This window comes from Thamnophis sirtalis, unplaced genomic scaffold, assembly GCF_051295495.1.
Source record: "Thamnophis sirtalis isolate CommonGarterSnake01/CBP01778 unplaced genomic scaffold, rThaSir2_p1.2 scaffold_2, whole genome shotgun sequence".
In the NCBI taxonomy this organism is placed as follows: Eukaryota; Metazoa; Chordata; class Lepidosauria; order Squamata; family Natricidae; genus Thamnophis; species Thamnophis sirtalis.
This window is the reverse complement of record NW_028261382.1, coordinates 140,079,916-140,107,715: the sequence shown is the minus strand read 5'-3', so window position 1 is coordinate 140,107,715 and position 27,800 is coordinate 140,079,916. Positions and strand designations below refer to the sequence as shown.

Below are 27,800 nucleotides of genomic sequence, written 5' to 3'. Positions count from 1 at the left end.
TGAAATTCAACGACTATGGCACAAACCAGCAGTGGTAATTCCAGTGGTAATTAGCACACTGGGTGCTATTCCAAAAGCACTGGAATTACATTTAAAACAGTTAAAAATTGACAAAATCACCATCAGTCAAATGCAAAAAGCCGCACTGCTTGGATCTGCACGCATATTACAAAAATATGTTACGACGTCCTAGGCCCCTGGGTGGGGCCCGACTCTTTCTTGCATATCTGAATTTTTGAACAAGTTAATAATAAAAGACAATTCCTCATACAGTAAAGTGTTAAACAGAGGAAACTATGTTTAAAATGTCTTGAGTATGGGCATAAGTGAAAGATAATGGTGGTTAACTTTCATTTATTTATAGATAATACTGCTGGATTCCTTTTGTTTTAATCAAACCTACTACTGATTTAAATGTTGTACTCCTTTGTAACAAGTATCAGTGATATATTTCACAACTGTTTTTCATAAGAAACTTGTGTTCATTAAGCATTCATTGGGTTGTCCATGTTTAGATTTGTTATTCAAATTATTTTTTGCCATAACCATTCATTGTGATTGAATTGGTAAATGCTGATACATCTCCATTCTACAATAGGTTGACACCTTTTATTTCTTGTTATTTTTGATTGACTGCTTTACCTATACAGTATTATAAATGCCTATTCTTGCAAATCATCATATTTAGGGCGTTGAAGCATAAAATATAGCTTGGCTTATTACCTTTGCTGGTAGATTTTCAAGCAGTGAAGCAATTTAATTCTGTGGCAAGAAAGGTGGTATAATGGGCTTAGTGACCAAAGTTACAATGGCATTGAAAAAAGTGACTGATGACCATTTTTCACACTTAGCGACCATTTTCACACTTAGTGACCGTTGCAGCATCCTCATGGTCACGCTATCAAAATTTTGATGTTTGGCAACAGATTTGTATTTATGATGGTTTCAGTGTCCTGGGGTCATATAATCACCTTTTGACAAAGTCAAATGGGGAAACCAGATTCACTTATTGGACTCCAATTGCGCAGAGCCAGACGAGGTACCGGGGGAAGGTCTTGAACGGCATCTTTGGATTGACTTCCAGTCTGTTACTCCTGAGGAAGTGGACAAGACCATCGGAGCAGTGAGTGCCTCCACGTGTGTACTGGACCCGTGCCTGGCTGGTCGCGAACAGCAGGGAGGTGACATGGAGCTGGATCCAGGCGATAGTTACCGCCTCTCTCCGGGAGGGGTTCTTTCCGCTCCCCCTAAAGGCGGTGGTGGTGAGACCCCTCCTGAAAAGGCTGTCTTTGGATCCAGCCATTTTAAATAACTATCGTCCGGTCTCCAACCTCCCCTTTGTTGGGAAGGTTGTTGAGAAAGTGGTGGCCTCTCAGCTCCGGCGGTCCTTGGATGAAACCGATTATCTAGACTCCTTTCCGTCTGGATTCAGGCCTGGCTACAGCACGGAAACTGCTTTGGTCGCAATGACCGATGATCTCTGGAGAGCCAGAGACGGGGACCACGCCTCCTTCCTAGTGCTCCTTGACCTCTCAGCAGCCTTCGATACCATCGACCATGGTATCCTTCTGCGACGGTTGTGAGAGGTGGGGGTGGGAGGCACCGTTCTTCAGTGGTTCTCCTCCTACCTCTCGGACAGGTCATAGTCGGTGTTGGTTGGAGGGCAGAGGTCGACCCCTAGGCCCCTTAAGTATGGGGTGCCACAGGGTTCGGTCTTGTCCCCCCTCCTCTTTAACATCTACATGAAGCCGCTGGGTGAGATCATTCGGCGGCACGGGATAAAATATCATCAGTACGCGGACGATACACAGTTGTATCTGTCCGCCCCGTGCCAACTCAGTGAAGCGGTTGATGTGATGTGTCAGTGCCTGGTGGCTGTCAGGGTCTGGATGGGGGTAAACAAACTTGCTCTCAATCCTGACAAGACCGAGTGGCTTGTGTTTTTCCCTCCCAATAATTGGCCATGTATTCCAACTCTCAGGCTGGGGGGTGAAATTATACGCCCCTCAGACAGGGTTCGCAATTTGGGAGTCCTCCTGGATCCACAGCTGACTTTAGATCACCATTTGTCGGCTGTGACCAGGGGGGCATTTGCCCAGGTTCGCCTGGTGCACCAATTGCGTCCCTACCTGAACCGGGAGGCTCTCACAACAGTCACTCACACCCTTGTGACCTCAAGACTGGACTACTGCAACGCACTCTACATGGGGCAGCCCTTGAAGAGTGTTCGGAGACTTCAGCTTGTCCAGAATGCAGCCGCGTGAGCGATTGTGGGTGCGCCTCGGTACACCCATGTTACACCTATCCTCCGCAAGCTGCACTAGCTGCCTATTGGTCTCCAGATACGCTTCAAGGTGCTAGTTGTCACTTATAAAGCCCTACATGGTATTGGACCTGGGTACTTGAGAGACCGCCTCCTGCCGATTACCTCCCAAAGACCCATTATATCCCACAGACTAGGCCACCTCCGAATTCCATCTGCCGGCCAATGCCGGCTGTCAACTACCCAGAGGAGGGCCTTCTCTGTGGCTGCTCTGGCCCTCTGGAACGATCTCCCCGTGGAGATTTGGACCCTCACCACCCTTCAGGCTTTCCATAAAGCCGTTTAAGACCTGGCTGTTCCAGCAGGCCTGGAGCTGCTGAGTTCCATCCCCACTCGAACTGGTGTGCTTGTTGAGAGCTTTTAAATTGCTTTTCTATTGTTGTTTGTTTTTGTTTTCTTTCCTTTTGTATTGTTCCCCTTCCCTTTCGGTTTTGTTAGCCGCCCTGAGTCCCTCGGGAATAGTGCGGCATACAAGTTGAATAACCTCTAAACCTCTAAACCTCTAAACTTATGTTACTAACTTATCAGCTGCAGTCATTCACTTAAGAACTGTGGCAAGAAAGGTGGTATAATGGGCTTAGTGACCAAAGTTACAATGGCATTGAAAAAAGTGACTGATTACCATTTTTCACACTTAGCGACCATTTTCACACTTAGCGACCGTTGCAGCATCTTCATGGTCACACGATCAAAATTTTGATGTTTGGCAACAGTTACAATTTATATTTGTAAATTGTAGTTATGTTGAAATAAAAAACATATTACAATACTATTTTTGTGTTGTATGAAAATTTTTGTTGCTCTGTATAATTTTTTTTATCAAACCCCCCCCCCCCGGTCAAAGGTGCCCCTCTTTACTGAAAATCTGGTCACCTTAGTGATGGAGCACGTACAACCTCTGGTGGCAAGCTGTTCCCCTGGTTGTCCTCACTGTTAGGAAGTTTCTCCTTAGTTCTAGGTTACTTCTCTCCTTGATTCATTGCTTCTTTTAAATTTTTTATTTATTTATTAAGAAAATTGATATGGCCGCCCAACTCACTCATGATGACTCTGGGCAATTTACTGAAGTAAAACTCCATTACAAAACCCAATAAACTCTCAACCCCCTGGTGATCAGATGTTGAGGCTCAGTGCAGAGAAGAGCGACAAAGAAGATTAGGAAAAATAGGAGGCTAAAACATATAAAGAAAGGTTGCTGGAACTGGGTTGTTGTTTTTAGTTGCAAAGTTGTGTCCGACCCATTGCGACCCCATGGACCACGTTCCTCCAGGCCTTCCTGTCCTCTACCATCCAGTCCATTGAAGCTCACGCCAACTGCTTCAGTGACTCCCTCCAGCCACCTCCTTCTCTGCCATCCCCTTCTTCTTCTTCTTTTGCCCTCCATCATTCCCAGCATGAGGCTCTTCTCCAGGGAGTCCTTCCTTCTCATTAGGTGGCCAAAGTCTTTGAGTTTCCTCTTCAGGATCCGGCCTTCTAAAAAGCAGTCAGGGTTGATCTCCTCTAGGACTGACCAGTTGGATAGCCTTGCAGTCCAAGGGACTCAATGCAGGAGTCTCCTCCAGCACCAGAGTTCAAAGGCCTCCATTCTTTGCTACTCAGCCTTCCTTCTGGTCCAACCTTCACAGCCATCCATTGCAAATGGGAAAACCACAGCTTTGACTAGATGCACTTTGGTTGGCAGGGTGATGTCTCTGCTTTTTAGGATGCTGTCTAGATTTGCGATAGCTTTCCTCCCCAGGAGCAAGCGTCTTTTAATTCCTTGGAATTGGGTATGTCTAGTTTAATGAAAAGAAGGACCGAGGTATTGTATTGTGCTTGCTGCAATTAATATACTTAATAACTCCATTTTTATTCTTTATTTTTTAATAATAATTTTCATAACAGTTTGAATGTTGAATGTTTATTTTATTTATATGCTGCCCTTTTCCCCCGAAGAGGACTCAGGGCGGCTCATAACTCAAACCAGGGAAAGGGGATACAAACAAAAAATTAAAACGACACAAAACAATACATAATTTAAAACACACGACAGTCATACCATTCGAGACGGGGGCAACAATTCTTTAGCCCCAGGCCTGTCGGAACAGCCAGGTTTTAAGGGCTTTGCGGAAGGCCTGGAGGGTGGTGAGGGTTCGAATCTCCATGGGGAGTTCATTCCAGAGGGTTGGAGCAGCCACAGAGAAGGCTCTCCTCCGGGTAGTTGCTCCTGTTTTTGTAATTACTGTTTTATATTATTATTTTAGTGAATTGTTGTATACCCCTGAGAGTCATTTCTATTGAGATGTACACATTTGAACAATAAATGTTTTTTCATATTTAAGGAAAGGCATCATCTATAAACTAAGCAAAGGTGTAGCTTCCAAGATGTGCCCTTGGGATCTTGAAGTTGGTGGGAACCTAGTCAGAGATTAATTGAGGAAAGCTTAGTAACAGTTCTTAACTTAAATCCACACAGAATAATACTATTTTAAAAAATCCTATGCACAATAAATAAAATATTATTTTAAAATACATTAAAAAAATAAAAGGAAAAAAACCAGCTCACTTACCAGCAGGCAAAGTCAATCCAGAATGAATGTTAATACAAAGAACTGAGCAAATTAAAATGGTTAAATAGTCCCAGGGAAATATTTTTCAAAGAAAATTTTTTCCACATGAGCCAACCTCCAACGTCCGTGCCCCTCCCATCCAGGAAATCCAGGAAGGAACAGTTGCTACTCTAGCCAAACTATTTCCTGGGGCTCTATGGTACTGGGTCATTTTTTTTCTTCTAAAAGTAAGTAAAATGGGTGGGTGGGGGTCCGTTTTCTTGCTTTAACGTTTTAATATCTTCAATGAAAGTACTGAGACAGAGAGAGGTTAGTCAGACAGAGTGTCTTTTATCTTGCCCCGGTTAGGATTTCTTAAGCAAATCCACTGGGCTTTCAACATGAAGCCAGAAAATCGGGAGTTTTTTAAAATGCCCCGCGACACAGGACAAATTGTTAGAAATTGTGACTGTCCCGCTGAAATTGGGACGTCTGGTCACCTTACCTTAAGAGCCCATTTTGTGTTTTCATTGTCACTTTTTCTTTTCCTATACATTTTTCCTAAGCATACTACTGATTACATTTGACATTACATAAAAGATGCCCCTTACTTTTTAGGAAGGACCAGTATAATATCTTTCAGAAATATTTTGCTCGTTCCCAAACTATTTAAGCTACATTTAACACTTTGTTATCCTCTATTAACAGTACTTTATTGCTGAAGCTATTCAAATGAACAGAGGTTTTTTATTTTATTTCATGAATTCACATATTCCCATTAGTGGCAACACACAACTGGTTGCCATAGGAATAGCTGTGTAACATTGCAATTAACAGAAGATTGCAAATTCAGCAAAACAATAAAATGGAGGAGAGGAACAGAAAAAATATCAATTCAATCAATATATTTAATATATTTAATAAGAAGCAAGCTGCAAATACTGTAACTGAGCACCTTATGTAGATATATTGTTTTTCAAAACAAAGCAATTTTTTTAAATCATAAGTTTGATAATAAAAGCTTATAAAAGCTCCTTTGAATCAAGCTCAGCTTCTGTTTTTTTTCACATAAAACAAAATTGCTTGTTAACTTATCATCTTGGTATTTTCTGGCAGTGTCTTATCTAAATTCCAATCAGATTCAAACTTGCTTAGCTTTTGGAGATCAAGCAGGCTAATCTCAGGCATGTTTGGGCATTAGTGAATTGGATATTTGGTTTAATCTAGCACTTTCAAGAAACATCAAGTGCATGTGCAAGAGCTTTATCACTCTTTTCTGAGATTTTTGGGTACTTTACATATTTGTCAGCCCTACTAGGTAGACCAACAAGAAAATCAATTCACAGGAATTATATTGAGATTGCTTTAATAACAAAATTTTGCAAGTTTGACTACAGAGAGCCCTCAACTTACCATCACTTGTTTAGTGATCATTCAAAGTTACAACGGCATTGGAAAAAAAGTGATTTGTGACAATTTTTCATGCTTTTGATCCTTGCAGCATGGTTACATAATCAAAATTCAAACACTTGGCAACTGGCATGTATTTATGCCTGTTGCAGTGTTTGGGGATCATGTGATCACCTTTGGGGACCTTCAAGCAAAGTCAGCGGGGAATTCAGATTTATTTAACAACTGTGTTACTAACTTAACAACTTCAGTGACTTACTTAACATTGGTAGCAATAAAGATTGTAAAATGTGGCAAAACAACTGTCTTGGTTACCAATAGAAATTTTGGACTCAGTTGTGGTTGTAAGTTGATGACTAATTGTATGCTGCACCCCTTCCCCCTGAGCCATTTCTGGATGTTAAATTAGAACTAAAAATTTAAATTCTAAACTAATAACAAACATCAAAAGGTGAAAAAAAATTATCCTAAGGTGGCCATTTAATGATGGGGGAGTGTTCTCATGGGACTAGCCAGCCGCACAGTTGGGTGGTTTTCTGTGTCACTTATCCAAGGTCACAGAGTCAAGTTTTAACCCCTTTAAAAAGTATTAAAAGACAAATGTAATCTACCAATGGAATGAATGGAAATTGGTTGTAAGTTAAGAGGATATAAAAGGTTCTTGTGACAAGGGTAAAGATTTGTTACAGAATACTACAGGAAATGTCTGCAATCATGCTAATGGTTAATAGGAAAAGGATGTTTATTGGAATGATGAAGTGAAAGAGACTAGATGAAAAAGAAAAAAAAGTCATAGGAGATAATGTCTAGTGCCAAAATAAGAGAAGGTAAAAGATACTGAATAATGTAAATATAGAGAAAAAGACATGTTTCAAAGAAGACAATCAAAGAAAAGAAGGAACTGCTAACATTAAGAGAAATATTGAAAACGCAAACTGGTATTAATGGAAATAAAAAGTTGCTTTGAAGTGAATGAAGAAATCTAAATGAGGACACTCATTTGCAATGAGTGAATGGAACTTTCAAAAAAGAAATAAAACATTTGGGATAAAACTGATGTGAGGGATTCCTAGAAGGGCTACTTTGTATGGAAATGATAGTAATATATCAAAAAATAGAATAGAAACAAATTCTGTAAATATTAGTGTCCCCAAAAAACCAATGAAAATATGTTTCATATCCTACAAAATGTTGAAATATTCTAAGGCTGTGTTGAGACTGAACAACTGAAGAATCATTAAAATGTAGGTGCAATTTGCTTAAATAATAACTATAACTACGTGAATTGTTTGAAATCCACATCTGCACCTGATAACTAAAAGTGAAAGGTAAAAGAATGAATGTGAAAACTGCAGGGATTTGTTTAATAATAATGTCTTGGAAGGTGCTTTGTTGAATTTTGAATGGGAGAGTACAAAAAACCCTAGTGCAGTGGATCTTTATCACAAGCAAGGGTTTTTCAGGACATACTCTATTTTTGCTCTTTAGATGTGTTTGAAAAGTATATGAATGTAAGAAAGAAAATTGATGTACATTACTTGATTTCGACAAAGTGCATAAGTGACTAGAGCTGAGTTAGGTAATGTTTTGTGTAAATATGCAGCTTTAGCAAGAATACAAGTCATGTTCCTGCAAAGTTGAGGTGATATTGAGATTGTTACCCATTATTTGAACATGTAAAAATATTTTATGCCATATAGGAACCAGGTTTTCAACTAGTAGTTGGATTAACATTGTAGATCAGTGATGGCCTAACAATAAGGAGTGAGCAATACTCTGTGGTTTCTAGTATATATAAAAAAATAACATCAGATCATTGTTTGTTACTGAATGCATTTCAGTTTTGTCTGTCATTGAAATAATTTATCTTTCTTGGATTCAACCAAATTTCAACCATGGTGAGGGATTTCCTATTTATTTGAATAAATTTCAGTCCTTACAGTCAGATTTCCTATTTATTTGAATAAATTTCAGTCCTTACAGTCAGATGAATGATATCCTATTATGTTGGAGGTATTTTCTTATGGTTTGGCTGCAAGTTTGGTCTACTGCAGCGATGGCGAACCTTTTTGGCACGACACACCCAAGTCAGAACATGCGGGCAGGAACATTCATGTGTGTGTTCCAGACTGCCAGAAACCCAAAGACCAGCTGGCCAACGCGCACATATCTATTTTGGGGTGTTTTTTGACTGTTTTCTGGGCCATTTTTTCAGGCTATTTTCTGGCCCCAAAACAACCAGAAAATAGCCCAAAAATGCCATGGAAATCTGCACGAAAAATGCCCTGGTTTTTGGGCCCTTTCAGACTGTTTTCCATGCTCTGGCACCCATAAAGACCAGCTGGCTGTAAACTAGAAGAGCAGCTGATGATGGAGCACATGCCCACAGAGAGGGCTCTGCATGCCACACATGCCATAGGTTCACCATCACAGGTCTAGTGGTTAAGACACAGGCTAAAAAGTGGGAAATCAAGTCTTGCCTTAGTCATGAAAGCCAGCTGGATGACTTTGGGTGACAGTTGTTTTCTCTTTCAGCCCAAGCCACCTGACAGGGTTGCTGCGGAGAAAATAGGAAGAGGAAGGTGTGTGGGTAAAATAGGAAGAGGAAGATGTTTGTAAAAATAATAAATAAAAATAATAAAGATTTGTAAAATAAATAAATAAATAAATTTCTTTTGAAAAAAACTTCAGAGAACAACTAAGTGCCAGATAACAATAAGAGAACCTATCTTCATAAAAGCTAAAAAAGAGGATCAAAAGAAATAAAGACTGATCTATCTAGCATCAACACATAAAGTTTCTAGAAGAGGCCATAAAGTAGTAGACTTGTGAGCATCTTGAAAACTATAATTACCAGAATTCGGTATGCTTTTGTCAACAACATTTTTTTTCCTGCTAATATATTTATGTTTTTATTAGGTTTTGGTTTTTTTTGAAAGACTCTGGAAGTACTATAGACTTACATAGTATAATTTTCAACAAAGTATTAGAAAAAGTACCTCTGACATTTTGTTTAACAAGCTATTTAAGGTGTAGCATTAAAGAAAGTCAACTGCTAATATGTTAACACTTTTAAATACCAGAAAGAATATCAAATGGAAAGTCAGTGTCTTAGTCTGGAATATAGAGTGGCTATATTAATTTTATATATTTTTTAAAAAAGTGAACAGAATGATGTATCCTGACTATTGTGTGGGGGGAGGAATTCCATAACCTGTAAGAGAACTTGACAGTTGAACCAATTTTCAAGACAAGTGATGGGTTTTCTATTGTTGGATGTGTTTAAGGGGAAGCTACCCAGTGTAGAATGTTAGTGTTGGATTATTACACTAAATAGATAGCTTGATTCAGTGTTCCCAATGACATCTGCAATCTGATTTTTTAGTTATCCTGTATTGGTTTTTTTTGAGAAGGTTCTTAAATTTGGTTGTGAACTTGTGGATCTTCCTCCTGTAAGATTTTTTCTCAATCATTTTAAGTGAACAGATGAAAACTACAATCATGCAGATCATAAGATAACTTAGGAGATAGTTTCCACCAGAAAAAAATATCTTTGTAATCAGGACAGTTACAGAAAATCAAAGGCACATTGTATGATTCCATTACATAGATTTAAAAAATAGGAAAATGTGCGTCTCTTTTGAGATGATATAGCAGCAAGGAAATTGGATTTTTTTCCCTGTGTAATCCATCTATTGACAAGAATAGAAAAGTAGTTAGGAAGTGTGTTTTTCCTATTTCTGTCCATATCTAATGATTGCATTATTCTCTGTAAGTTCTTTGTCTGCCTATGTAAATTGAAAAATCCAGGGAGAAAATAAAGAGTAAAAGGCATTGTATTGATTTTCTTGGCATTTTAACCATTCAAGTCAGCAGCAACAACAAAGTGACAGTCATGATTGACGTAACAAGGTCACAACAGGTTACAACAGAGCCTTTTGATCTAGCATCTAACCATCAATAACACATAAGGATCTATGTCTGCTAAAATAAAAAGGAAATATAAATTTAAAAATATGAAGTTGGTTAAGTTGAACATTTTTTAAAAAGTACAACTACTTTGAGTAACCTAAACCTTGTTTCACTTGAATAGGTTATTCCTATTTATGCAATATGTAGATAAGTGATTAATTTGATTGACATTTTAGTGCGATCTATGTTTAATGATCTAATTTTATATTTTAAGCCAATGTACAAATTGAATCTCTCATATCTTCAAAATAGGTAACCTTCCAAATTTTGCAATACAATTTACACACACGCACACGCACACGCACACGCACACACACACACACACACACACACACAGGAAGAGGGAGAGGGAGAGAGAGAGAGAGAGATGAATTAGAAAAAATGTCAGTATAAAATATCTTAGAGAAAATTGCTTGTAAAGATGTGGGGAAATGTAGTAAAAATACAGGTATTTTAGCACAAACATTTAAAAACAACTTCTAAAGGTAGCACAATCATTTAAAAACAACTTCTAAAGGTACTAAAGAAATGGGATGAATCAATAGAAAGATACCTGCAGAAAAATGAGATTTGAGAGAAAATATATTTTTTGTTTGTGGTATGTCAGGCCAAATATCCCTCTTTATTTTGAAAACTTTTTGGGGAAGCACAGTATTATACATGTCATCTTGATCTCCTGGAAAAATGCAGGATATAGATGCAATAAATAATTGTATTTGTACTTATGAAGTCATCACTATTTCTAAAGTCAATCATAAATTTAATTTAGTGAGAATGCTATGTATCCAAAGTGATGGGAGATGGATTGTCCGCAATATGTTCTATTTTAACTTTTCTGCTTCTTGGAGGGGAAAAAGTCCTGCATTTAATCATGGGGTTTTTTTTTCTGTTGATACTTTGCTTTTCTATTTCACTTAATTGCAGATTGAGTCTAAAGATGTTGGAGATGTTTACAAGATTCGGCTCAACTGTGATGATTTGGTAGACTTTGAGAGCTGGCATTTGAAGTCTTTGCAAATGAAAGAGCTATCTGGTAGACAAGAGGTGAACTTCGACTGCAACTGCTGGTTCTCCCATAGCCAAGAATGCAAAGATATGGTGAAGGAATTTCCTGCATTGAATGAAATCCAGAATACTTTATCAGGTAAAAAACGGGGAAGAAGTAGGAATACCATGAACTAGATTTAGCTTCTAGATTACTTTCTGATTACTTTTGAATTCTTGATTGAATTCTTTTGATATTGATATGTCAATTGTTGATATAATTGCTTGGATTGATTTCCAGAGTTTAAAATACTGATTAATTTTTCAGCATGCTTCATAAATGATTTGTTAGTTCACTAAATGCATTGACTTATTTGTTTCCTTTTATAAACACGTGTATGTCTATATTTGTCTATGTTTGTAAAGTAAAATAAGTCAAAGCATTTAGTGAAATGGATGAATAAAATGAAATCATAATATACATTGTATCAACTATCCTAATCTATGAACATTATTGTCAGTTTTCAACAAGGAGCAAGAACAACAACAAATAACAGAAGTATCTCATCTTTGTTTTTAACTTCCAGTCACTAAAGTCCTCTCTTCCTTTCTTGCTTCTCCATTTGTGACTGGGTGGTATACAACAGAGCTACAAAAAATACTTGGCAAATAATAGCTGCCATATCTACTTATGTTGATGTCATATACAAACTTTAGTGCAGAGGCAACATATGAAAATGTCCTTGCTCGGATTAATGGAACCACAGTGGAACTTAACATTTTTTTTCACTCTTTTTGAACTTTCCATAAAAGTTAAGATAAAGTGGAGTAGGTGACAATACACGTTTGGTGCACAAAAGCTTTAAATACATATTGTGGATGTAAATGTGTTGTGGAGGGTTTCTCATGGTCATTCCAATCTTTTCTTTTAACTGATTTTTGTTGACTATCTTGCTCTTGCTAGTAGGACAGCAAATGATTATAGCAATGATAATATTGGCACAACTGTGCTGTTGTGAAGCCATTGAATTGGTTTTGGACTATGAATAGCTTTTTTTAAAATAGTGTTTCCATGTCCTCAATAGTGAGAACTGCAGAGAAACATGGGCAGCAGGTGGTAGTTGCTAATTATGTTGAATTTATTGCCAGGCTTTGAGACTGAACATTTTGTGAAGTATTTGAGTTTTTTTTTTAAAGATACACATGCCTTTTCTTCATTGCAGATACAAGATGAAGGTATTTATGAGCTTCAAAATACAAACCTTAAATTTAGAAGAAGCTCATATCTTTTGATAGACAATGTCATAGTATGATTCCATTAACAGATTTTTTTTGCTAAGATAATACAAAGGTTTGTTTTTCTTATTCTTCCCACAAATCTGCTCCAGGGTTTTTTCTAAGTTATCATATTCAGGAGAAAAATGAGCTGTTTTCTTCTCACATTTCATCAGATACTATGGACAGGATAATCAACCAGCACATTTGAAGTTATCATTATTTCCTGATAGCTACTGCAAATAGTGGACTTAAAATGGAAAACTATAAAACAAATCTGAGATAGATGTCTGTAGATTCTCAAGCATCCAGGTCATGATTGTCCCAAAGATGCTTTTTAAAAGACAACCGGACTTTCTTGGGGGTTTTCCTTTTTGAAAACATTTCGCTTTTCATCCAACTGAATGGTGGGGAATGGAATGGAAGGACATATTATTTGCAGTCATCTGGTCTGTTAGCAGTCTGACAGTTATTGAGGCCACTTGAGGGTTTTTCTGTTCCCTCAAGGTTACCTGAATCAGAATGCAAAACGGGTGTGGCACTTTCTTGGTCCTGCTGAAAGGACTGTGTTATAAACAGGAGACACAATGTATCATATTCCACCCCTTCTGTTGAGAGAGGCTGTTTTAATATAGATGGCCTCTTTGACACATAGATGGCCTCTTTCACACCAGAGGTCTTCTCTGTCCAAAATACGGATATCTGGGAATTTGTCCTGAATCTATGGCCATTCTGGACAGAAAAGGTAATTAGAACAATTAATGAGTAGAATGACTTGCTTCCGGAAGTTGTGAGTGTTCCAACATTGGAAGTTTTAAAGAAGAAATTGGATAACCATTTGTCTGAAATGCCATAGGGTTCCTGCTTCAGCAGAAGGTTGGTCTAGAAAACCTTCAAGTTCCTTTTCAGTTTTGCTATTCTGAACAGTCCTCCCTCAACAGAGGGAAGAGATACGACGCCACCTATTTCCTGTCTACAATATAATGCCACCTATCTTCTCTCCTGTCACAGTCTCAAGAAGTTTCCACATTCATTTGTACTCTGATTCAGGTAACCCGGGGGTACAAATAAAACCCCAAGACTCAGAGCCTCAATGAATTTCAGAGAACTAACAATTGACGTTCAGAATGGTAATGACCAGATGACTGCAAAGAATATAATACTTCAGTTCCCCATCATTCAGTCATAACTGAAGAAGCTTCTTGATGAGAAGTTGAACATTTTCAAGGGAAACAAACCAAGAAAGTCCAGTTACCCTTTGAAAGTCTAGATGTTGAGACATCTAAAATGGATCAACAATGGGGAAAGCTCAGTACCACACATATCCAGGGACAGGATGGTAATACTTAAGCCTTATGATGTAGGTTAGAGAAGAACAGAAAAGTTTATCTGTACAATATGGGATACTTCACAGAGAAACCATAATCAGGGTTTCATCAATCATTCAGTCTCAAAGATACCAACACCTAAGAAACTTTAAGCCACAAAAAAGACAGAACCGCTAATATTTTAGATGGAGGAAAATGTGATTGTAGGATTATTTGCTTAACTTCAGATCTCCTAACCCATACTATAGTAACACATTTTCTATAGTGCATACTATACAATACTATATGTATTTAAAGTAAGTCGTCCTGTTTTGATGGCAATATTTGGTTACCATTCCAATTGGTGACACCCACAATTTTATTTGAATTATATACTATATTTGAATTAAACATCCCGGTTTTCTTTTGGTGTGGTTTTTTTGGGGGGTTTTTTGGTTGAACAAACTGTATTTTGTTAGCACATTAAAATATATGTGTTTTTATATTTGTGCCTATAAATTAAAGCAATGCAGTGCAATGAGCACTGTTTATCTAACATTGCTTCTTTTTGCAGTACATAAATATATAGTCTCTGTACACACTGGAGATCTGTGGGGGTCAGAAACCTTTGCAAACATTTATATAACAGTTTATGGTGAACGAGGAGATACAGGTGTACGGAAACTCCAAGATTCCTTTATTGAAGGAGATAAATTTCAAAGGAACAAGGTAAAGGATAAAATACCAATATTATTTAAATATGAGCCAATAATAATCAAAATATAATAAATATTTGAATAAAGTATTAGCCTCTTACTTTGATGTAATTACTTTACAGTTTGTTACATATGGAAGAGCAAACATTCCTTTCTTCCTGTTATAGGCTGGGCTCTGCCCTGCAGGGGTATTGCATAGCCATCAAGCATCATTTCAAAAGAGAAAATATCATGAAATAACAGGACAAAGGAAAGGAAACCAACCAACTTTGTGCTAGCCATGTTGAATACAGCACCAAGCAACCAAAGCTAATAATGAGTGGGGAGTTTGACATAGACTTTGATGAGTTTAATGAGTGGATCTAACTGATCTAACATATAGAACTCAAAACAACTCTTCAGATTAGTTTTTCTGTGTTATTAACCCAGCAAAGTAAAAGAAATATTTGCTTTCATTTCTAAGTAATATTCCTTTGCAAAGGTTATTTACAACTGGGTAGCCATTTTTTGATCCTCTGCTCTCTCTCTTCCAGCCTCCCTTCTCTCAAGAGGCCTCAGGGGAAATGACATACTTAAAATGATTCAAAAACTTGAGTTATTTTCCTACAAAAAACCATTGCAACCAAAATCATTATTTACTATTACTTTTTACTACACATATTTTTCTTCTTTTTTGGCAGTCTTGCCTTGTTATGTGTGTGGTATAGCATGTCAAATGCAAATGTTGCCAGTTCAATGCTATCCTTTACTTCCTTCTTAAGTTTGGAAAAGCATAATTATGCTGACTGGCATATTCTCTACTAAACTGTCAGTCTCTTGCTCTGGCTGGCAGATCATTTCTCCCTCTCTTTTCTTCAGCTTTCTGTGAAAAGTGTCTTCATTAGGTAGTTTTATCCCGCAATGTCCCTCGTCTTCCTTCCTGAACTTTCCGGTCCTCCCTTCTGATCAAAGTTCCTTGAGAGACTTGATTCCTTCAAGAGACTTGCCCTGGGATCTCTTAGAACTAACAGCAATCATTTCATAAGAATTCCCATGGCAGTTCATTGGGCTTTGTTTGTTGCTTGTTTTAATTAACATGTTACACTAACTAATATTCCATAGACACTTCTTCAGGTCTTCAGTTGCACACATCTATCAACTCCTCTCAAAGTTCCTCTTGCTCGGTGCCTTTTTGATACTCTGGAAAAATATTATCCATGTGAAACTGCATTATTTTATATGTCCTATGCTCAGCTTCTATTTGTCTGCTAATAAGAACAGACTGTTTAGGTACCACCATAACAGATGGATCACTTTTGCAGGCTACATGGGGAAGGGTTGGACTACATCAGAAAAGGCAACGTCTAGATTTGCCTGGCTTCCCAAACTAATGCCTCCAAATACGAGTAGACTAGAATTTCTAAAATTCTCAGTTGGCACACCAGTAAATATTTATGAAATGCATCAATATATACAGCATTAATTGAACTGTATTTCACACATTCATTTCATACACACAAAAATATATTTTCACATTCACATATATTCTTTACTGAATTGTTTAGTCTTTCCACCCATCCATATTTTGTTTTCTTTCTCATTTTGCAAAGAATAATCATTTTCCATTTTCTTCCATTTTAATACTTTCCTTTCTAATTAACATGTCTTCTCCTATAGCTTATCTTCTAGTAATGAAACAATAGGCTTGCTCTTCTATGTGTACTAGAATTACAATCTTTCAGATTTCAGCAATTTATTTTGTTGGAATGATCTATTCAGTATAAGTAACCCTTTGAGTAGTTGCACCTTACATTAATTGTTAAGGTTAAATTTCTGTCGAAGATCTCTGGGTTTAAACATTGAATATTCATTGATGTGATTGAAGAGTCAATATTTAGATTTATTCATGGTATCTTTTATAAGGTGTACACATTTTGTATGTAACTTAAATTCATTTTTTTACAGGTGGACTCCTTTTTAATAGAAGCAGTCTCCTTGAGCCATTTAAAAAAGATAGTTGTAGGACATGATGGAGAAGGCTATGGTGCTGGAATATACTTAAAAATGGTAACCATTAAGAAATCAGAAACTTCTGACAAAGAATGGGTGTTTCCATGTTGGAACTGGCTAGACACTCATATGGGAATCTGTGACACTGTTTGTGAGTTTAAAACCATAGGTAGGTCTTTTTATTAACTAATCAAGTTGATCATATTTTACCTTCTAATTTGGCTAAATATACATAAAATGTTGATATAGTTTATTTCCAAGACTCAAAAATAACAATTGATTTTAAATAGTTGGAAATACAAAAAAATTATATAATAGCAACCTTGATTGTAGATTCTGAGATGTGATAGTAATATCTAAAATACTACTTTATTTTTCCATTGTGTCAAATGAGCTTTTTCTCTCTTAAATCAATATTGGTAACCATAATTTTATAAAGAATAGTATCACATACAGCATGTTCCTATTTATGTCCTGATTGCAAGTATATTTCATTGGACCCATTTGTTATGCCATCTGTCATTATTACTATTATACTAAATACTGTTTGCAGATGATACAGTTTGTGGAACATGGCTTACTTGGATGAGAACAATAAATTAGGACACTAAAGAATTCCTTAAGAATTATCTTTAGGAAAGAGACTGAAACCTAAGAGTTCTAAATCTGATATTTAAGATTAATAAAATGAGAATTACATGTTAAATCTTTAAAGGATAACTGTTCATTTATATTGTTGAGGTGTTATTCATGAATTGTTGTCATGGTTATAGCAAAAAGAACTCATCACTGTTCTATAATTCTGGCAAAATGAAGCTCTGTGTTTAAGTTCTATTGATAACAAATTAAGAACCTGAAAAATTCTTTGAAATCAGTGGAATTTAAGAATTATCTAGTAATACTTGCTGTTATTATTATTGCTTTAATTTATCTTAAGGTAAAAGAAGGATCTCCTCTTCAAGATATTCTCCAATTAATCAGCAGATATCAGGTTTATGGATAATGGATATCACCGGATCCGACGTAAATGCTGAAACTAATCCAATGCATTTTACTTTCAACTTTTATGGAGATAAAGGTCATAAAAAGTTGGCACTGCAACTTTTAGGAAAGACAACACAAATCAAAGTAATGTGCCTTTTATTTTAAGGAGAAACAAAAAACCTGTCATGGATTTAAAAAAGTCATGTAAAAATGTTATAGGTATCTGGGCTTGATAAAGGAGAAAAAAATAATGGTCTAAAAAACTGAAACTGTTCTATATACTAACATTAAATCCTGCAACAATTTCTTTGGAGGTAATTCCTCAGAGAAATAATCTTTTTTTAGGCAATGACCTCAAAAATGTTGGCATGTGAAATGATATGTTATTAAAAATAATAGTGGCACAGTTTCAATGAAGCCACACTTGTTTTTCACATCTCAGGATACAGTGGGATATAAATCAAAATTCTGGTCATTGCTTTATTGGAGGTACAAGTTTCTTCTACTATTGAATCCACGTAAATTTTCTTCTATTGCAGTGTTGAAAGCAGCACTCCAAAGAATGTTAGATAGTTTTGTCTAGTCAATTCAACACAATTTCAGGGACATTGTATAAGATTAAAATAATAGCCTATTTTAATTTCTATCTTTTCTGAGTGCTAAGCTAGAAAATGAATCCTATGGCAGGAAGGAGAAATGAACCCCTCATTTTTTTTCAATTCTGACAACTATCTAAGAATGTTGGTTAATGGATATTAGGTTTCATCTATTTCATTTATTTTTTAAAAACATGCATAGCATGGATATAAAACATAGGTACAAGGGGTATGAATAGTTCCCTTAAATTATTAATGCTGTTGCTGCGTTTAGACAGCATTTTATAAAGCCAATGTAACAAACAGTCTGCTGATATTAATCTTTTCAGGCCTATAAATGACAGATAATAAATCAATGACTCCATAAATTAAAACAAATTAAAATCAAGATGTGCTAGAGTTTAGAATTATATAAAATAATTTGCATTTAAACTAAAATAAGCATAGCCATTGACTATACAAACCAGAGAGTTGATGCTGATGGTTCTAAACATTATATGTGTATTATACCTCTTAAATATGTATTTCCTGAAGTGAACATTACATTTTTAATATCCAATATATGAATATCTTGCACAATTTCTTTAAAAAATTCTATAGAAGGAATGCTAATTTTCTAATATTTATCAAATTAAATATATAAAATTTATATAGTTAATGTCCATAAAATAGCCATGGGAATCAACATGAAATATTTTTTTCAAGATTTTAATATCTACTTCAAATGCTGAAGAAGTGCCTTTTCCCCTATGGTTCTTTTTTTTATATAGTTAAGGGAAATTCTAGGCAGCAGCTTGAAATTATTGGTACCAAAAATAAAACTATAGATAAATTAAAACTTGAATTGTGCTATTTTGATTTTATTTCCCCAAATAAATAGGATGAATTGACAAATGTTGGATCACTTTTCAAGATTCAGATATCCAGTGACCAGGCTCAACTACAGGAGTCCTGGCATATGAACATGTTGCATATGAAGCATACAGATACCAAACAAGAGATGTGGTTATATTTTGATTATTGGTTTAAACCCAATGAAGACACCTGTGTTGAACTCCCAGTATTTTTTGCAGGCCAAGATCCTTTGCTTGGTAAGATAATTTTGCTTTTCTAAAACAGAAGTTAAAAACCTTTGATAATGTTGCATAGTGACTGAATAAATATCCAAAGACTTATTTTAATGGAGATTGTAAAATGATGGATGTCACAAGTCCCTGAAGTTTTATTGGCAGAAGAAAATGGTTTGTCATTGGCTTCTTCCTAGATCTGAAAGGAATGACTGGCCCAAAGTCATGCAATTAGCTTCATGCCTAAGGCAAGACTAAAACTCACCATTTCCTGGTTTGTATCCTGGTATTTAACCACTACACCAACCTGGATCTTTACACATATTATAGCATTATCTTTATTCCATGAATTCAAAGGCCAAGCCATAAAACAATTGTCTAGTTGCAATGTTCAGAAAAATCAGATGCTGTAAACGCTTTTCAAAACAACTAGCTTTTGTTTTGTGTTGCAACAATCAAAATGGTCATTCTGAGAACAAGACATATAGCATATCCCTAGTCTAAACCATTTTAGCAGGGAAGTCATATCCTTCCAATTCCTCCATATTTCATGAGACATCTATCATAAAAGTCATGGTGGTGCAGTGGTTATAATGCAGTACTGGAGGCCTCTTCTATTGACTGCTGGCTGCCAGCAATTTGGCAGTTCAAATCTCACCATCTCAAGATTGACTCAGCCTTCCATCCTTCTGAAGTGGGTAAAATGGGTGGCCAGATTGTTGGGGGCAATATGCTAATTCTGTGAACCACTTAGAGAGGGCTGTAAGACACTGGAATGTGGTATATAAGTCTAAGTGCTATTGCTACGTGGATAAATCTGTCAAATCTACCTGTCCAAAACATTTATTTCCTGATACAAACGGTATAAAGCTGATATTGCAAATCTCAGGCTTTAAAGTAATCTTGAAGACTATTTAGTTCAACCCTCATCTGGACGCAGAAACTCCAGAATTCAAACATTCACAACAGATGATTGTCCAATTTCTAATCGAAGATCCTAAGAGAGAAAGGGCTCACCATTCTCCAGATGTAGGTTGGAACTTTATTTTATAGACCAATTGCTTGCTTTTATGAAGCAAGCAATCTCATAAAATAAAAGAAAATAAAAAGAAATTCCTGATTTCCCTTCCATGAGTACTTGCTCATCTATTTTGTGTTATGGTCCAGTCTATTGCAGCCCTTAAGTCACCCAGTTACCCCTTGCCAAATATTTAATACTTATTCTTGCCATTATTTAATGTCCCTTTTAATTTTTGTAATGTGTGTTTTCTTTTATGTTGTACGCTGCCCTGAGTTCTTGGGAGAAGGGCGTATATAAATCCAATAAAACTAAAACTAAACCACCCAGAAGTTCCCATTATTGTCCTGTGTGCTAAACTGCTGCTGATCATGATATTCTGTCACAATGTTTACTCTTATAACTTATTGAAAATAAACTGTGATTAACAATAATATTTTTTCATGATGTACATTATGATCAGTGGTATGTAAAAACCTAGCCATTAACTTGTGCTAGAGTCCTTCATATTTTAATTTTGCAGTGCCAGTGACATATTTCTTAAGGGTTTTGTTGTTTCAAAAAAATCATTCACACTTACTAATAAAGTGATTCACAAAATACCACAACATTTAAACTCATCCTTCAAAAAGAAAACCAGAAGCCTTGAAAAAAGTGATCCAAAATCCCAAAATAAATTCTACTCTGATATAGGGAAAATTCATTTTGAATCTTCTACCCATATATTGAAAAGTCAGAACATTCAATTTAGTGGGATAATTTGTGCTAGTCGTTCCCGACTCTATGGGGCAGTGCTCATCTCCATTTCAAAGCTGAAGAGCCAACACTGTCTGAAAACATCTCCATGGTCATGTGACCGACATAACTAAATGCCGAAGGTGCATAGAACACTGTTACCTTCCCACCAAAGGTGGTTTCTTTTTTTCCTATTTGCATTTTTACATGCTTTTGAACTGCTAGGTTGGCAGAAGCTAGGACAAGTAACGGGAGCTCACTCCATTATGCAGAGCTAGGGATTCGAACCGCCGAACTGCCGACCTTTCTGATTAACAAGCTCAGCGTCTTAGCTACTGAGCCACTGCATCCCTTTTTTACCTTAGCAACTACTGTATTTTTGGGAGTATAAGACACACCTTTTTCCCTTAAAAAAGAGGGTGAAAATCTGGGTGCATCTTATGCACTGAATACAGCATTTTTTGGCCTCCTGAAAACCCACCCCTTAACCAAAATGTTGTGCATAGCTTGTAGGAGGCTTTCAGAGAGCTCCTGGGGGCTGGGGAGGGCAGAAATGAGCAAAAAATGGGCCATTTTTTGCTCAATTTTGCACCCCCCCCAGGACCACTCTATACGCTTCCTAATGCCCTGTTTTTGAACAAAAAAAGGGCCCGTTTTTGCAAAAAATGGGCCGCTTTTTGCTCAGTTTTGCCCCCATCCCCACCCCCTTAGGAACACTCTCCAAGCCTCCTAAGAGCTATTCATGCCCTTTTTAAAAAAAAAAACAACGGGCCCATTTTCGCTAAAATGGGGCTGTTTTGGGGAGGTTTGTAGAGTGCAAAAACTTTTTTTTTAATTTGCATCTTCAAAACCTTGGTGCGTCTTATACACCAAAAAATACAGTATATATATTCCACACTTGACACATTTTGAATTGCTTTTAAAAGTTTAAATATTACAAATTTTAAAATTTACAAATTTTAAATTCAAAATGGGAAAAATATACTGTACGCTGAAGATAATCTGTAATTGGAAATAATATTTTTGTTCATTCCATATATCACTGTATTATTAAAAATCTTGCATTCCCCAATTTCCCCAAATGAGTACTGCATTACAAAAAAGCAGGAAAAATGAAATGTGAAAATTAGTTTATTGAAACTGAACAACATCTGATGGCAGAGCTTAGATCTTTCATCAAGACATCTATTTTTCCACACATCCAATTAAAAAGAAATAATCTGCTGAAGGAACACCCAGAAATTTGGCACGGGGTACATGTAACAGCTTTTCATTTTGTGCACATATTAGAGCACATATCTCTAAAATGTGTGCTGTAGCTTGCTTGCGCAGCATCAGAACTACCAAAGTTCATATTGCCTGATTTTTTTTTTCTCCCTGGTAAATGGAATGGAAAACTTTCTTCTTCTCAGCCTCTGCTTTTGCAGAAGGAAAACCAGATATATTTTGCTACCAAGGTTTAATGCAGTTTAATGAGAATGTCTTTGTACTCAGTCCTAGATGGAGAGAACACTAGTGCACTGTATATATAAATTCATTAATCTGATTTGAAGAGCAGTTATGCCAAAAACAGCAATAGAAACATCGCTTCATCAAGAATACAATTTGTCAGATCTCTGCACAGCCCTTTAAAAACTTTGGCCCAATTTTACTTTTCTTCATACAGCAATGTAAACATAAAATCCCCACTGATAAATTATATTTATCTTTCCTAATTTAGCCACATTAATAAATAAATAGCATGAAAATAGCATGGAATGTCCATTGCCTACAGCTATGTCTGGATCTCTGCAAGACTTTTATCAAGATCCCTAATTATGTTTCTCATTAAAAGTTAATAGTGTTTACTAGACCAGCTTTCCTAATATGTCACTGTCCTGAGGTACTACTATTCCATATCTTAGAACTCATAGTCCACATCACTATACCATGGCTTCCATGAGTCTGATATTTATGGATACAGATATATCCCAGCATTCTATGGTGTGTTTCTTGACTGCTAGATCCTTTTCTATATATGGTTGCTCCTAAAAGGCAGAAGCTACCCATCCTTTCAATATCTTCATTTTCAATTCTAACCAAGTATGTACCAATGCTGGAGAATGCACAATGCTAGTTGGTGGAATATATGACCAACAAAGCAAATGTCTCAACTGATGAGAAAGGAAGAAGCTATATCAATTCAAAGAAAGAAGTTCTGCAACAGAAGCATGTTTTTAAATTTTGATTTGATTTGTATAGCCACCCATCTAAGAGAAAGTCTGGGCAGAGAAAATAAATAAAAACATAACTGAATTGTTCAGCTGAAATAACTCTTCTCTGGAGAACATAGAGGAGGTCCTTAAAATACAGGAATATTCATTACCAAGGCAATGATCAGAAAAAAATGGGTTAACCGCAGGTCAGAAAAGTGATTTATGAAAATATGTCAGATGTCATCCACTCTTCAAGTGGCATGAAGAGAAAAGAGGGAGGAGGAGAAACAAAATACTGCTACTGTAACTGTTCTAGTCCGAACTACTTTATAGCGCTGTAACATAGTCAAACAGAAGACCAAATGCAGTGGATATGGGTAACAACTAGAAGCAAGAGACATGTACAAACTGGAATAGGAACACTTTTGGATTTCTACAGATGAAACAATTTCAGAGAATTCAGGAAAAGAAAGAAATCAGCAGAGCTAGTGACAGGATGATGGATCCCTAAAGGGTAGAAAGGATGCAACTGTGCCCTATAAAATACAAACAGGAAATAATGGCATTGTAATTGGTGATTCACTTCTATTCACTAAAATAAACATATGCTGACTGAATCCATAGGCCCGTGATGGCGAACCTATGGCACACATGCCAGAGGTGGCACACAGAGCCCTCTCTGTGGGCATGCACACTGTCACCAGCTGCTCTTCCAAGTTTCATTGCATGCATGCACGCCAGACCAGCTTCTGGCATGCATGCATGCGATATAACCCATGCGCACCGGCCAGCAGCTCTCATCCAGGTTCCGGTGCTCTGGTGCATGTGCTTCAGTTTCTGCACTCCTGAAAAGTTTGTGCCGAAAAGTTTAACCATCACTGCCATAGGCACTGAAATGATCAAGAATGTGACAGAACAACTACTAAAATTATAAAAAGCATTGACAATTATCTTTTCCTGCTGAAATACATGGAAACAGAGAGTAGGGCAAGGACAACAAAATATCAATGTTGGAAGTAACTTCAAAGAGGGACATAAGAATACTATAAATCAGTGGCTGGGTATCAATATGGCATCAAAAGAGGAAATGTGGTTTCTGAAATTATGAGTTAATCTAGATAAAAGATTATTTACTCAAATCAGTTGTGCGTGTAGACACACACACACACACACACACACACACACTATGTTCAGTCAAAGAATGGAAAGTTTGATTATAAGAACTTCAAGCTAAATTCTGTGGGAGAAAAAAATGAACACCCTGAAGTAAGGCCCTCAGGAAAAAAAATACTAAATAAAAAAGGAATGTTGGTGAAATAGGGCCTCTTAAACTACTCACTGAAAAATCATAAAGAATATTTGCTAATACAATTCTTGGCCTTCATCGTCTATACACTATTGTTCAGAATTTGAAGAAAAAATAATGTGAGTTTCAGTTCTGATGAACAGCAGTTACAGAATGGAATTTGTTCAAAAGGATCAGAAATCTTAGAAAATGGAAAGAAATTCTATTGTATGTTAAGAATATCCATTCTTGCTCAAAAATAAAAATGAATGAATATGACAATGATGTAAAGATTTTCTGGGGTTAAATAAGTTGAAGAACAATACTGTTGTCGGGATTCATTGTTACCCTTTTTACTCAAAAGAAAATGTGGCCACTATCTTACAAGAACAAAAACTCATGCAGTTGTAATGATGAAAGATTTTAATTATCCAAACAAATGTTTAGAGACAAACTCTGCCAAAAATGGTCTTTCAAGAACTATTGGTTATCTGTTTTGTGTCTTTTATTTTTCTCCCCCTCTCCCCCATTATTGATATGGATGGATCGGAGAATGCTAATCAGATCAGTAGATCATACAAAGCAAGGGAGAGGTGAACATAGCCCCTGGATCAGGGGGTGGCCCGTGGGCCAGATGCGTTATGTGCAAGCCACGCCCACCCCAGCTCTGCGAAGGGAAAAATATCATGAAACATCATGTGACAGAACGTGATCCACGAGTTTGTCATCCGTGCCCTAGATAGAATACCAAGGATAGAGGGACAAGTGAAAGTAAAAAGATGAAATAAAACAGAAAATGCAAAGTAATTAGAAAATACATTTTGAATATATTTTAAGGGGGATATTTGGTTTAGTAATACTACTCACAGAAAAGATCTTGGTAAATAATTGATTGGAGATTTATATTTATTAATAGTGCAATGTGGTTGCCATCTAATCTCAACAATTCTTCTCATTATAGTACTATATATTTCTTTTATTTACTTCAGTTGTTGAGTATTCTATCCAAGTACATACTGGAGACAGGAAGAAAGCTGGCGCCAGTGGCAATGTTTATTTTTGTATTTGTGGAGATAGAGGTGACTCAGGAAAACAATGGCTTAATAATTCTAAAACAGGACCAATCACTTTTGATAGAGGACAGGTAATACATATGTACGTATATATGTATTTATTATGTAATAGGTATGTATATGATTTTAATATAGATGTTTCAAGTGTAAAGAATAGTTTCCTTATTATGTAATGGCATGAAATGGAATTATGTTTAACCAAGTACTGATCAACTTTGCTGTGTTCACTTGTTTAGCCATCTTGCCTATTATTTTAATGCATTCTGTACTTTTGATTCAGATCTGTGTATAATCAGTATAAAGTAACAACCCTTTGCTACACTCAAAAAATGTGAACATAATTTTAATAAATGGCCTGTAGGTAGTGCTAACTAATCAACAATTGAGTCACATGTCTTTTGTTAACAGCAAATATATCCTATGATATCAGCTATGTTCAGATATATACAATTGATTTATCGTGATCTTAGCTATAGAATATTTGGAACAGCACCAGAAGTTGCTTTAAGAACTGCCTAGAGCTTAAGGGCAACCTATTCTTACATAGGTGGCAACTCTTGTCTTTCTTTCTCACTTCTCTCAAAAGTACAGAACACAGTAATGCTCTCAGTATTTCAAGGTCAGCTGAAGTGATGGCAACCATGAGTTGGCTTCAGATTGCTTCTGAGGAATTGGAGAGAAGAAATAGTGATTCTGAACATATTCGTTGCATGACTGATGAATAAATTTTGATGAGTATAAGCTGCCATAAATAGGACCAACATGAAATATCAAAACTTATAGGCAAAACTTGTTATGATGTGACAAGGACACAAGTTAATAATACAATGTTTTGCAGGAGATAGGGAAAGGAAAAGCAGTGAGGATTTAATGAGCAGTACATAATGCTATTTAAAATCAACATTTCTCTACCATCCATTATAGAAATCATATAAATTAAATGATGAATGCCTAAAAGAATCCTACTCTAGTCCAGTATATAACCTCTGAATAAGGTTAAATCTAAGATGCTTCAGAAGTAAGTAAAAATCAAAATTCATTGGATTTTATTTATTTGATTCTAGAAGCTCTGTTACTGGAACAATGAAGAAATCCAGGAAATACTGTACGCTTACATAACCCTATGATCTAATATTTGCAATAAAATGAAACTACTCACTGACACTTAAGATGTCAGCTTTATTGCACAACCTTTTGCTATGACCTTGCAAAAATGACTTATATATATTGAAATGTTTATCTGTGCAGAGGAAAGAAGTCATGTTTACTGAATTAACCATTAATAGCTGATAGACTTTGCTTCATACAAAATCAACTATATCAACTTTTCTCAAATTATAGATGGATGTTTACCAAATCAAAGCAGTGCATCTTGGGAAGCTGAATCAAGTCATTGTGGGATTCAAAGGTTTGAACAAAGGTATACTTTGTGAGAGAGGGAGGGAGGGGCAGAAACAGAGAGAGAATGTGGAATGAAAAGCGTTATAAGGAGTCCTGGAAAGACCATTGCATTGCTTTGGATAATAAGTAGAAAAACCAAACTAATGCAAATATTGCATAGAGGAATGGGGAAACAGCAACTCAGAATAATTAGGAAAAGTCACCAATCAATCAGAATACAGCTGGGAGGAACCTTTGAGGTTTTTTAGTCCATCCCCTTGCTCAAGCAGGAGAACATATGCCATTTCAGACAAGTGACTCTCCAGTCTCTTCTTAAAAATCTCCAGTGATGAAGCACCCACAACTTCTGATGGCAAGCTGTTCCACTCATTAATTGTTCTCACTGTTAAGAAGTTTCTCCTTAATTTCATATTGCTTCTCTTCTTAATTAGCTTCCATCCATTTTTTTTCTGGTGCTTTCGAAAATAAGTTTACTTCCACCCCATGGTGGGTTTCAAAAATTTTTGCAACCTACTCTGTGGGTGTGGCCTCCTTTGTGGGAGTGGATTGCTGGCCATGTGACCTGGTGGGAGTGGATTGCCGGCCATGTGTTTTTCTCTCTCTCTCTTTCTCTCTCTCTCTTTCCTTCCTTTTGTCTCTCTGTCCCTTTTTTCTTTTTTTCTTTCATCTCTCTCACAGTTTCTTTCTTTCTTTCTTTCTTTTTCTTTCTCTCTCTCTCTTTGTCAGTCTGTGTGTGTGTGTGTGTGTGTGTGTGTGTGTATGTGTGTGTGTGGCACTGGTGGGTTTCAAAAATTTTTGGAACCTCTTCTGTAGGTGTGGCCTGCTTTCCGGGTCCACTGATGGAATCTTTTCTAACCGTTTCGGTAGATTTGACGAACTGGTTCTACCGAATAAGTGCGAACTGGTAGGAACCCACCTCTGCTCCACCACCTCTTTGTGGCA

The 27,800-nt window shown here is 36.5% G+C and overlaps 1 protein-coding gene across 1 annotated transcript in view; it reads left to right on the top strand.

Annotated features, from left to right (window-relative positions):
• Positions 1-27,800, top strand: part of RP1 (RP1 axonemal microtubule associated) — a 211,981-nt gene that overhangs the window by 131,156 nt on the left and 53,025 nt on the right. The window contains exons 33-39 of the mRNA XM_087707060.1: positions 11,158-11,377; positions 14,374-14,528; positions 16,460-16,673; positions 17,442-17,632; positions 18,965-19,175; positions 25,374-25,528; positions 26,799-26,877. Coding sequence (XP_087563186.1) covers positions 11,158-11,377; positions 14,374-14,528; positions 16,460-16,673; positions 17,442-17,632; positions 18,965-19,175; positions 25,374-25,528; positions 26,799-26,877 — 1,225 coding nt within the window. The remainder of the gene's footprint in view (positions 1-11,157; positions 11,378-14,373; positions 14,529-16,459; positions 16,674-17,441; positions 17,633-18,964; positions 19,176-25,373; positions 25,529-26,798; positions 26,878-27,800) is intronic.